The sequence below is a fragment of the Eublepharis macularius genome, chromosome 13 (genome assembly GCF_028583425.1).
Source record: "Eublepharis macularius isolate TG4126 chromosome 13, MPM_Emac_v1.0, whole genome shotgun sequence".
In the NCBI taxonomy this organism is placed as follows: domain Eukaryota; kingdom Metazoa; phylum Chordata; class Lepidosauria; order Squamata; family Eublepharidae; genus Eublepharis; species Eublepharis macularius.
Genome location: NC_072802.1, coordinates 67,465,314 through 67,478,155, shown reverse-complemented (window position 1 = coordinate 67,478,155; position 12,842 = coordinate 67,465,314). Strand labels below are relative to the sequence as shown.

General features: G+C 46.8%; 1 protein-coding gene across 1 annotated transcript in view; it reads left to right on the top strand.

Moving 5' to 3' along the window:
* AACS (acetoacetyl-CoA synthetase) overlaps nt 1-12,842 on the top strand; it is a 58,941-nt gene that overhangs the window by 17,317 nt on the left and 28,782 nt on the right. Inside the window, exons 6-8 of the mRNA XM_054996346.1 lie at nt 5,202-5,316; nt 6,649-6,730; nt 11,465-11,612. Coding sequence (XP_054852321.1) covers nt 5,202-5,316; nt 6,649-6,730; nt 11,465-11,612 — 345 coding nt within the window. The remainder of the gene's footprint in view (nt 1-5,201; nt 5,317-6,648; nt 6,731-11,464; nt 11,613-12,842) is intronic.

Genomic DNA, 12,842 nt, shown 5'->3' with positions numbered 1-12,842 from the left:
TCTCGAAAGCTTATGCTACAATAAAGTTAGTCTTAAAGGCGCTACTGGACTCTTTACTATTTTGCAGCTACAGGCTAACACGGCTAACCTCTATCTCTGAATATGGAGGTTCCCCTTAGTCGCCATGGCTAGTAGCCTGCTGATAGGCTGGTCCTTCAAGAATCTGTGTAATTCCCTTTTAAAAGCTGGGTATGTCTGTGGCTATTAGTACATCCTCAGGTGGTGAATTCCTCATTTTAATCGCCAGTTGAGTACAGAAGTATTTCCTTTCGTCTATCCTGAATCTACTGCCCGATATCTTCAGTCAATGGCCTCAAGTTCTAGTATTTTAGGAGACATAGAAAAAGTAGTCAGATGGAATTCTTCCCCAGATCGGGCTACACAAACTCGTTTAACCGATACATTAAAGAATCACAAACAGCAGAACTGCATTCAGATAAGTAAAGCAACGTGGTCTCTAAGCTTCATAATCTGCCGTAGTTAATACAAGAGGCAGGTAAGTTGTATATTGCGTAGTTACAGATGGTCCATGACAAAAATCAATTGCTTGTTCAAAATCAGCTTTTGTGGTAGAAGAGCCAGTTTGGTGGTGTGGTTAAGAGCGCGGGACTCTAATCTGGAGAGCCGGGTTTGATTCCCCACTCCTGCACTTGAAACCAGCTGGGTGACCTTGGGTCAGCCACAGCTCTTTCAGAGCTCTCTCAGCCCCACCCACCTCACAGGGTGTTTTGTTGTGGGGATAATAATAACATACTTTGTAAACCACTCTGAGTGGGTGTTAAGTCATCCTGAAGGGCGGTATATAAATCGATTAGAAGAAAATACAGTGTGGAATCTAAGGAGCATAGCTTTTGCTAACTCCAAGTGGAAACCTTTTTGTAAAAAAGAGTCTTGATGGTATTCTTGTAATTAATTTGGCATAAAATTGACACGTCAAACCTGCTATTTTAAGGCATGGCTGGCTCAGCTGAGGTGGGGACATGTCTGGGCTTGTTCTAAGCAAGGCACATTTATTGTATACTGTGCATCTTTTTCGCCTGATGCTGAAGGCACGTTGGTCCATTTGAACACACATAACGATTTTATGCAACTCCTATACCACAACATAATACATTTCTGACTCTCTCGTAACCACATGCTCTTGTTTCGTAATTCCCAGTTCATTTTGGTAGAAGTGAGACAATTTACGCTGCCCACCACCACCTCATTTGCTCCAAGCAAAATTTCTTTGCAAACTCGCTTTCCCCTTTGGGACAGGGAAAAGTTTGCTATATTCAGTTCTTAATTTGCTAGTTTGAAATGTTCAGCTTGCTTTTCAGAATAACTCTGTCCCTGGAGTTCTTTGGGCATCTCCGATCCTAAACAGCTTCTTTAAAATTATGTGTGGGGAGATGGGTGGAGCTTGGCTGCAGATGCTCCTGTACGTATACCTGGGATTTGCCGGGTTCTGTGAAGGTCTTGGAATTGTGTTTTGCAAGAGGGGGATCAGGTCCTCTTGTGATGCACGTTAGCAGTCCGTGAACCACAGACTTTCTCCTGCATTTGCAGTAGAAGATGAGTTTGCAGAACTCACCTTACAACATCACCGAAAGAGCTAAGAATCTCCCGCATCAAGAATCATTGAGGAAACCTAGAAAAGATCACTGGCAGTGGCTAAAAACCATGAGTACAAGTGTGTGGATCTGGATTAATATTATTTGGCATTTTAAAAAAAATGCCGTGTAAAGACAGTGATTGCAGTGGGGGTCCTGCCCCTGGGAGCCCTAAATTCAAATCTGTGGATTATCCGTGATGCTTAACTCCAGGTACAAGAATGGACAGTATCTCTCAGCTAACCACTGTCCTAGGATAGTGGTTGAAGGGGGGGGAATGGTTTAACCAAAGGTGTGCAAGAGAACATAAGATAAAGTATAGCAGTGATACTCCTTCCATTTTATCTCAGCAGCCCTGCAAGGTAGGTTAGACTAAGAGAGCTCAAATGACTCAAGGTCAGCCAATGAGTTTCATGGCAGAGTGGAGATTTCAACCTGGATATCTTAGATAATATTTGATTTATATACCACCCTTCAGGACAACTTAATCCCCACTCACAGCAGTTTACAAAATGTGTTGTTATTATCCCCACAACAACAATCTCCCTGTGAGGTGGGTGGGCTTGAGAGAGCTCTGAGAGAGCTGTGACTGACCCAAGGTCACCCAGCTGGCTTCAAGCGGAGGAGCGGGGAATCAAACCCAGCTGTCCAGATTACAGTCCTGCCGCTCCTAACCACTACACAAAACTGGCAAAGTAGCATTCATGGACAGGCATATTTGCAATTACAATCAATGGAAAGAAGCCACGTTTACTTCCATCCTTGGAACGAGGCCTACATCTCAGGAGGACTTGCACCTTTACCTCTCCTCTGCTTCAAGATGGAAACCACCTTCTAACCACAAGCCACACCAGTCAAGAGCCCGGTCCACGTTCCTGAAAGATGGGGCAGTAACCGAGCTCGGGGGAGCGACAGGCAGCATGTCAAAGGGCCACATGTTTCCGAGCCACTGAGTATCATTGGAATCTTTTTCTGCCTCCCATGCTACATGGAAAGGGTCAGAGGAAGGTGAGGGGGACCATGCTAGTGCATGTGCTCAAGGCAGATGTGTGTACACACACCTTGATGCCTTCGGAGCCAACATTTTATATATGTTCCAAGATACCTCTTCACATTTACGTTGTTCTGTGGTTTTCCCTATAAGCAGTAGAGGGCAGCATCGCTCCACTTTCATGGCATGAGATGTAATTTTTTTTCAAGCGACCATAACCTGTGAGCTAACCCAGTTCTTCCCCTTCTGTCTGGCAGGGCTCTGTCTGGCACTCTTTGCCCTGTGACTTATTCCCCCCCCCCCCCCCAGCAAGAGAAGCAAAACCGTTGTTTGTGAAACACAACACCCTTTAGCCCACACGTATTCTGTGCTTGGGTGGGTTCAAGAAGTCTGAGGGGGGGGGGGGGAAGTCTTTAAAAATGTCTTTAAAATGTTCTGCATCCATCACCTACAAGCCCAACTTTTATTTGAAGTTGGGCTTGCAGGTTTTGGAAGCAGAACATTTAAAAAAAAAAGTTCTGCTTCGATAACCAACTTTCAATAAAAGGACATAAAAGCTCTTTTTGCGTACTACAATGACCCACAGACAGCCGTCATGTACGTCTGTTTGTAAGAAAAAGCCAACACATTCACTTTCCAAATGAAACCAAGGACTACTACTTGGAGCAGTGTGAGGTCTGAGCCACACAGTCTGTTTAAACATCCAGAGGAGTTAGCCGTGTTAGTCTGTAGTTGCAAAATATTAAAGAGTCCAGTAGCACCTTTAAGACTAACCAACTTATTTGTAGCATAACCTTTCGAGAATCACAGCTCTCTTCGTCAGATGCATAACCAACTTCATTGTTAGCATAAGCTTTTGAGAACCGCAGCTCTCTTCGTCAGATGCATAACCAACTTTATTGTAGAGGAGTTAGCCGTGTTAGTCTGTAGTAGCAAAATCAAAAAGAGTCCAGTAGCACCTTTAAGACTAACCAATTTTATTATAGCATAAGCTTTCAAGAATCAAGTTCTCTTCATCAGATGCCTGATCAGAGAACCTGATTCTCGAAAGCTTATGCTATAATAAAATTGGTTAGTCTTAAAGGTGCTACTGGACTCTTTTTGATTTTGCAACTTTATTGTAGCATCTCTGATGATGCATCTGACAAAGACAGCTGTGGTTCTCGAAAGTGTATGCTACAAGTAAGTGGATTAGTCTTAAAGGTGCTGCTGGGTTCTTTACTATTCTGTTTAAATGTGCATTGGATGTAACTTGAGAATCGCCCAATGCACATATCGCAAAAATCGAGCGTCTACATTGCACGAATTTTATATGCCGTAATTGTAAGACGTGAACAGGGTTTTTATGCCCTTCTATTCAAAGTTTGGCTTGCAGGTTATGGGGACAGGGTATCTTCTGAGATTTCTTAAATCCCCCTGGCACAGAATGTCACTGTGGAAGCTGAAGCTGGCTTAGTGTATCCCACCTTTCTTTCAAGCTTAGGCCGTTGTATGTGGGATATCCTCATCTTTTTCTGATCAACCACATGAGGTAGGTTAGTCTGGGAGAGTGAGCAAGAAGCCCGAGATTGTCCAGTAAGTTTTATGGCTTAGTGGGAATTTGAACTCAGGTATTCACCGGTTTTGGATTGACAGTCTAACTGCTCTGCCATGCTGGCTTCTATCTTTAATATTATTAGCCCTCTGCTTTGCAATACATATGTCTGTGACCACTGTGCCTGCTTTTTATGGGGGGAATCTTGTAAACATTACATGAGCCATGTTGCAGCTGCTCTCTCGCGAGCACTTCCTGTACATCTGAGAACATCCAAATGATCCAAACCTGTGGATGGCGGTCCAGCTGTGCACAGGTACTGACTACTGAGCCATCCTCCGCCCACATGGCTAACCATTTCAACTTGATCCTTTCTGTGACTCATTGGTAAAGCACTTGCTGTTCGTGCAGAAGTTTCCGTGTTCAATCTCTGGCGTCTCTCGTTTAAAATTGATCAGGTGTCAAGTGATGTACAAGAACTCTCTCTCAGAGCCAAGCTACAAGAGATGAATTACACGAGGAGGAGAACGTGAAGGGAGTTGCAGTGTTAGCTGGGAAGCTGAGTTTTAAAAGAGATCGGAAGGCTTTGTCAATTTCCCCTCTCAACAGAGCCAGGGAGATCTCTGCTGAGAGGGTTTGGTCATTTCCTCTTTGCCTCCTGAAGACTCTGTCAGATTCACCTCCCCTTCTAGGAGGCAAAGAGGAAATAAACCCTCAGCCTCCATCTCCCTGGCTCTGTAGAGAGGGGAAATTGACAAAGCTTTCTGATCTCTTTTCAAACTCAGCTTCCCGGCTAACATAGCGACTCCGTTTATGTGTCCTCCTTGTGTAATTCATCTCTTGTAGCTTAGCTCTTAGCCCCTGGGAGAGCCACTGCCAGTTTGAGTAGAAAGTACTGACCTTGATGGACCACGGGTCTGATTCTGTATAGGGCAGCTTCCTATTTTGGAACTGCTCCCATCAAATGGCGCCTGTAAAGTGGGCCATGGAAACATTTTCAAGTGCCACAGACAAATAGTCATTTTTGCTTCCCTGCCTTCCCACGAGTTAACAGTTGTGATTTCAATGTTTGCCTCTCTTTCAGGGTGTACTGGACAGATTTTCTCAAATTCAGCCCAAGTTGATCTTTTCTGTCGAAGCTGTAATTTACAATGGGAAGAAACACAATCACTTGGAGAAGCTGCAGAGCGTCGTCAAGGGTATTGGCTGCCGGGCGGGCTCACGCATTGAATGCCCCCCTATCTCCAGTGCAACAAAGCAATGACTCATCAGCAATCTGTGACTGCTGTTGTGACGCTGCTGCTCTGCTGGCCTCCTGTGGGCTGTCTGTGGGCCTTTAGCCCTTGGAGGAAACTGCTGCGTGTGTGTTTGGGGATGGAGGGATAGGACCTGTCCATCAACCTGACAGGATTGCTCTTGACTTGCATGGTTGATGCAGAGGGCACAAACCGTGTAGGCGCTCTTGTGTTTTGCAAACTGCCAAACAAGAGGTGCAAATGCACAAAATTGGCCCTAACTGCTTGGCTGTGATGCAAACTGCTCACCGCACAGCGGTGTCTCTGGCAGCAGCTAACACTGGGTGCTGTGGGTATATTGTGCCAATCCGTGGTTTAGCAGCACAAACCTCTCACAGGCTTTTCCCCCTCCTCGTCCATTAGCTGCTTCAGGTTCAGTGCAAGCCCCAGTTCACTGTAGCATCCAAGTTAGTCAAGGCTTACACAGAACTGGGAATGTGCAAAGCCTCGGTTTGATGGTAGATTGCAATTCTGGCTTGGAGAAGAAGTACCAACTGTATTTTGCTGGTTTGGAGGTAGTGAGGAACCATGCGCTGTCCCTAACTGGCTTGTTTCATGCATAGTGGAGGGGGGGGGGCAGGTTGCATGGACTCAGCTTGTTCTTGTGGCTAGGGCCGGGTCTAGGGTTGCTGGCGCCCGGCGCAACCCTTGTCCGGCCCTCTGCGTGTGTGCGCGCTCCTGGCACTGCATGATGATGTCACAGGAGTGACGTCATCACGCAGGGCGCGGCAAGCCGGCCGCCCCAGCAGCCGGTGTGCCGTGAAGCTGGTGGCGGTGGCACTGGTGGCTAAGCGCAGGGCTAGGAGGCCCTCCACACCATTCTCCTGCCCTGTGCTGCCCGCGTGGCAAGCCAGCCGCCCCCTGCGCATGGTGCACTGCGCGCGCTGGGGCAGCTGGCTTGCTGCATGGGTGGCTGAGCGCAAGGCTGGGAGGTCCAACGCACGCGGCAAACCAGCCACCCCATCGGTGGGGTAAGCGAGGGCTTCCCAACCCTGCGCTCAGCCTCCCGCACGGCGAGCCATGGCGCGCTCCTGGTGGCTGGCAGCCGCGCCTGGCGCCCCCTCTTTGGTGGCGTCGGGGGCAGGCTACCCCCCTCAATCCGGCCCTGCTTGTGGCTGTGGTTTGAGATTGCAGCAGAACTCAGAGGTGGCATTGAACGAATCCCCCCCCCCGCATTTGTACGCATTTGTTTTCTGCTTCATGCTGAGTTTTTTGTGCCCTTTTGTTTCTTTTCAGGTCTACCCGATCTGAAGAAAGTTGTGGTGATTCCATATATTTCTTCAAAAGATTCCATAGACATTTCCAAAATTCCGAACTGGTAAGAGCGGCCGACCGAACCCCTTTTTCTCACCTTTTTGTCTAGAGCAGTTGTATGTCTGCTCTTGAATTTTGGGTCCTTATTGCCTTTGAGTAGGGCTGTGCTTGCCTAAGACCTTGAGCCTGAAGGAAAAGCATCCAGTTTCTGTATCCTGGAGGCCAGTATTCTGCCTCTAGGAAATAAAATTTCACTAGCTGAATAAATTAAGCAGCGTTGCCTTTTTTGCATAATCCTGTTTTTGGTGGCCTGAGGGGACACATGAAGGGCTAGTCAAAGGGCTCGTCAAAGTCTTGCTCCGTCTCCTGGCTTCTGAGATCCAACGACTCCCAGTTTATGCCTTTTCAAGCTAACCTTCAAGACTGTTAGCACTACTATAGCTAGCTTTTAAAAATTACTTGAAAATGAAATTCTCAAGATACTGAATTCACCTTTGCAACACTAAATTCTTTCCTTATTGAATCTGCGGAACTGAAGGCTACATGCCCAGCCCTGCCTGTGAATAACACATTTCCTTTGCATGTGATCTACTGGTCATGGCTAGGAAGTGGGGGATATGCCATGTCCTTCCTCCTTTCTTCAGTACATTGTTCCTTCTTTTCAGAGCTAACCATGGTGCAATGCTATGTTCAACCGGGGTTTGCCAACCGTTTCCAAAACGTGGTGGAATTTCTGGTTTGAAGCTCTCTTTAGCGTTAACCTTGTTGCACATGTCCCTGCATCATGGTTTGTTCTGAAAAGAGAAAGGGGCAGTTCACATAATCTGGGGTGGGGAGAAGGGGAAGGAGCATGCGTGGCTGTTGCGAGTTCCATGTGCCCCGGCTCAGTGAAACCTGGATATTTTTGTTCTGAAAGCTAAATTCTTCTGCCCTAACCTGATTTCAAACTGGGGGATTTCTAGAGTAGGATTGAGGCATGCCGAGGTCCTAAACTATGATAAGTTTAAGAGGTCCCCAGAGCATGACCCCCCCCCAATAGTAATTAGTTTTGTTATGTTTTGTTGCCTTTATAATCTGAGGCCCGAAGATGTCATTTACTTCGCTCGTGTATAAATCCAGCTCTGCAGAGAGTGCCGGTGGCAGGAAGGGGCCAGTTTGCTTCTCTATTTGTTTCTTTGGAATTTGTGCGATGAATAATTTAGAAGTGCTATTTTGAGCAGCCCAGCCTTGTTTTGCCTTATTTACTCTTCAGAGCTGTGGCACTTAATAGGGATTCGTAGCCAGCGAGAGCTGCAAAGAAACACATTTTAGCGGGTCAAGTGCTCCAGCGTGCCTCGAACGGCTCCCTTGAGCTTGGGAGCACAGCCTTAGTTTACAAATCAGCGCTGTGTTCATGACTCGGCCGTGGTCCCGTTTAGAACACCGTCTCCCTCTCTACCACAGTGTGGCATCAGCTGTTATTTAGGGAAGGGGCTCTGGCTTGGAGAAGGAGCACCTTTTTGCTGCTCAAAAGGTTCCGAGTTCAATCCCTGGCATCTCCATGCAAAGAATTGCAGGTATTTGCTCTTGGGAAGCATCTTGCTCTGCCAAGATGTTGGAGCTCTGCTGCCAATACAAGAACAAGATAAATCACTTTGAAACACAGCTCGTTCCAAATGGAAACAAAATGGAAATGAAAATATATACCGATGATTATAAATAATACTTTAGTTACACTTAGTAGTCCAAAAGTATCTGATAGTGTACAGTAACAATATGCTAGTTTGAACAGTGTCAAAAAAACATAGTTCACAAAACTTCATGTAGTAAAAGAGTAGTAATCTATACAGTGTCCATGACATAAGCGGTAAATGTCATAATCTACAGTATCCATAGCACAAAGATGGGCTTCCGGTTTGACTCCCACGTTTCGGCGTTTCTGTTCCTTCTTCAGTAAGGGAAACTGGCAAAACATCAAGAATACAAAGTCAAGTATTTACGGTTATAACAGAAGTTCTCTATGTAGGCATGCGCTCTACATCTTTAACATCTGCTGCCAGTCATACGGATCTAGACGGACCAGATTGATATCAGCATATTTCTTACTTTGTCCAGACAATCTGGGAGGTGCGGGTTCAAAAATTCCCAATCGACCATGAAGCCTGGGCTACCTCATAAGGTTGTTGTCAGGATGAAATGGGATGGGGAGTTGTGTGCCCTGGCCTGAGGTCTTTGGAGGAAAAGATAGGCTAAAAGTGCAGTTGTTAGATCTGAGGGCTGAACTAGACGAGACGAATTACACGAGTCTATGCAAGTGGCCAGATTCATTATTTTTGCTTACCTTCCTGTGTCTCTTCTACCCCGGTGAGCTCGTGTCCGTGGCTCTGCTCTGTGCACGTGTCAGCAAAAAAGCGGTTTACATGTAGTTGCATTGGAGAGTGTCCGCAGACCATAACATCGAGTTGCCGTTGCAGACTGGCAATTCTGTTTTGCTTCCGCTTCCCTCTTCCTGCACAGAAAGGCAATAGGAGACAGGGGATGGTTTAAGCATGCACAAACTGGCGGTGCATGATGGGATACCATTCCCGCATCTTGGAGGACTGGGGAAGAAACCCGTGCCAGCATGGACACGGGATCAAGTGCAATCTGGCCATGCTGGCGAGTGTACAGGAAAGCAATGGGGAGACACGTGTAAGTCCGGTCACGTGTTGTTTGCGTGCCATTCGTCTCATGTAGTTCGGCTCTGACAGCAGCTTTCCCACTTAGGGGCAGAAACCAGATGGTTGTGCTATTTTAGTCCCCACCTGCCAGTAATGTGACCACTCCAGAGGTGCTCCAACAGTTCTATTATTTTTTTACCTGTCCCACTTCTCCTTTTGTTCTGGTCCAGTGTTGTGAAACACTTCAGATGGGAAGGCATGAGAGGGCAAGACACAAAAATGAATTTGATTGAGCACTGGCTACCGCAGCCCCTGCCACTGGCGTAGGAGCGAGAGGGCTGGCTAGAAGAGGGGACTTGGTAGAGGCATGGCTGGGTCAAAGCGCTAGCCTTGAACCTGGCTAAGTCTTGGGCCCCTACAGGTAGCAAGAGCCTTAGGAGGCAGAATTGGACTTGACCTTCATAGGTTGGAAAGCAGGGCTGGAACTTAACAGTGAGATTTAGTGGATATGGATTGCTAGTTATACATACAGAACCATTCATTATCATTTTTCTGTGCAGTCCCACATGGGACTGCGCATGCTCAGGCCTGCCAACCGGAGTGTGTGCCTGCCCAGAAGAACTCGATGAACAATAGTTACAGGCAGGGCTTTTTTTCTGGGAAAAGAGGTGGTGGAACTCAGTGGGTTGCCAGCACAGGGGGCATCTCCTAGCTGGAGGTGGTGCCCTTGCTACCACATGCGTGCGCACAAAGTGTGTGCACGCTCCCAAGACTGCACAATGATGTCACTTTGGGTCAGCTGGAACAAGGGGGGAGTTTTTTAAAGTTTAAATCGCAGTAGGTGAAAATGGTCACATGGCTGGTGGTCCCGCCCTCTGATCTCCAGACAGTGGGCGATCTGGAGACCAGGGGGCGGGGCCACCAGCCATGTGACCATTTTCAAGAGGTTCTGGAACTCCGTTCTACCGCGTTCCAGCTGAAAAAAAGTCCTAGTTACAGGTATGTATGACCCTGTTATCTTGGGATTGCTGTTGATCACAAGCTGCACATCAGTGGGCTGTGTGATGCAGTTTATTATTTTTTATTTATCTATTTTATAATCCGCCTTTTTCACTGAGACTCAGGGCATATTACACAGCGTGAAATTAGTACTGTCCACATCCACGACATTTTTATAAACAATGCCATAGGGTACATACATACAAGTTTACAAAGACATAGCATCAGCAAGAATCCACTACAGAGTTGAAGAAATGCTGAAACAGAACATAATGAATTCTAGGACTGACATTAAAAAAGCCAAATGCAGTTTTAGCCCACGTTTCCAGGAGCAGAGAGTCTCCCAGCCACGAGGCATAACAATTCCAGTCGCTCCTCCTCTGGAGTTTCGTGTCCTGTTCTGGACATTGCACTTCAAGAGAGATGGAGACAAACTGGAGCAGGTTCAGGGAGAGGCAACAAAGAACATAGAGCTCTGAAACACGAGCTGTATGAGGAGTGGTTGAAGGAACTGGACACGGTCAGTCTGGAGAAGGAGGGAACACCCTCAGGGTAAGGGGCTGTGAGCTCAAAGCTAGCGCATGTGCTTTGCATGCGGAAGGCCCCAGGTTCGATCCCAGGCGTTGACAGTTAAAAAGAAAATCAGTGAAGTGAAAGACCTCTGCTGGAGACCCCGGAGAGCTGCTACTGATCCAAATAGACCATATTGATCTTGCTAGACCTTGACATAGGATGTGCCCTCGCTTGACATGATCAAAAGAGCGCAAGGCCCAAAGTGTTGTCCCAAGGAAGACAGCAAAGATTTGTTCTCTGCTGCTTCAGAGAGCAAGACCTGGTCTAATGGGCCTAAGTTGCGAGGAGGGTCGATAACTGCTGAACGCCTGGAGAAACTTGCAAAGGGCAAGATTGGCAGTTGGGCTCCCTGATCAAACCTAGATGGGCTGGGTGGGTTATCCCTTGCAGGAGGGTCTCCAAGCAGTGCCTAGACAGGTGTGCTCTGCGCTGGGCCAGGCTTTGGCCTGTAAGGTCCTTTTTGCATTCAGTGATTTTTTTTTTTTTAATGCCAGTATGGAATGGTAATAATGCATCTGGTAAGTTTTTGCAAAACTTGACGGACAGGGAATAATTGCTCTTACCTGGTGTCATCTGTCTTTGTTCAGCATCTTTCTCGAAGACTTCCTCGCCACGGGGAAAGGAGACCAGGCCCCCCAGCTGGAGTTTGAGCAGCTTCCCTTCAGTCACCCCCTTTTCATCATGTATTCCTCCGGCACGACTGGCGCACCCAAATGCATGGTCCACTCTGCAGGGGTAGGTCTTTCCTGCCGGGGTTACGGTGTCTGTTGATGACCGTCGGCGAGCTGGTGATGACGGAGGGGCGGGAGGCACCTTTCGTTCTTGCGAGGGAGATTGGATGAGGCTCAGCGGTGCCTGGTTAGGTTGCTTTGGCACAGTCTCCATCTTTAGAGGAATCCATTGGTAGAGTGGACTGTACTACTGCAGGAGGGGAATGCTCCCAGATTCTAAAGAACGGCGCCTTCCTAAGTAGAAAGTTTGGGCAACAAGAAGGCTGGGCTATAATCTTTTTTTCCTGGTGGGCTAGGTTTCTACCTTGAGGAAGGTTTTTAAAAAAAATGTATTGTGGAGGACCCTTGAAAATGGCATTCCACATCTGCATTTTGACACAGCTCTTTCCATCCTTCATTGAGCACTGGAGTAAAGATACAATGTTTTGGCCAGTATGACTTTCCCATGTGTGTATTTCACATACTAGTGAATTGGGGTGTGAGAATCCATATACTCGAAAGCCAGAGACTTTGAAAAAGTCACCATCTCTACTGAAAATGGTTGGCGAAGCCATGGTGTTCCCCCTCGCCCCGTACACTTTTCTTGATTTGAAAGAGCTCTAGAGGGCCACTGCTTGTCTCGTTGGCATACTTAAAAATACTTACAGCTACACGTAGATTTTTCCAGCGGGGCAAGTAGCAGCTCCCTGGGGATGTGCCAAGTTGAGAAAATGGCATGGGAGGGAGTGCTGAAGACCTCTCTCCTCGTGTGCTTGCGAGCTGAGTTTCCGGTACGGGACCTGTCAGTGTACCTGGTCAGAAGTCCTCATGGCAGACCTGGGGAGGACATGATGTAACAGGCTCTCTTGCCTGTGTCTCAGCTAAGCTTCCACTACTCCAAAGGAAAGCTTTATCTTTTCCTTTGGATGGTGTTCAGCAATTAGTTCAAGACCTGTCAAGCAAAATTGTTCTTTGAACCGTTTGCTCATCAGTACGTTTATTTGTAAAAAGGTTCTTTATTGCTTTGCTGCTTCTAGTCAAAGTACTCAGACACCTATTAGAGTTTATTTCTTTTATTGAAAATACACTCTGTTTTTTAAATTTAGCAAGTAGTTAAAAATATATGATTGTTAATATAAGTCCTACAAAAATAGAACACAGAAAGGCAACCAGAATTAAATTTGCTAATATTTCCTAACTCTTAAGTTTAAAAATAATCAAAGACTTTATGAAATGCATTAAGATTTTCATAGCC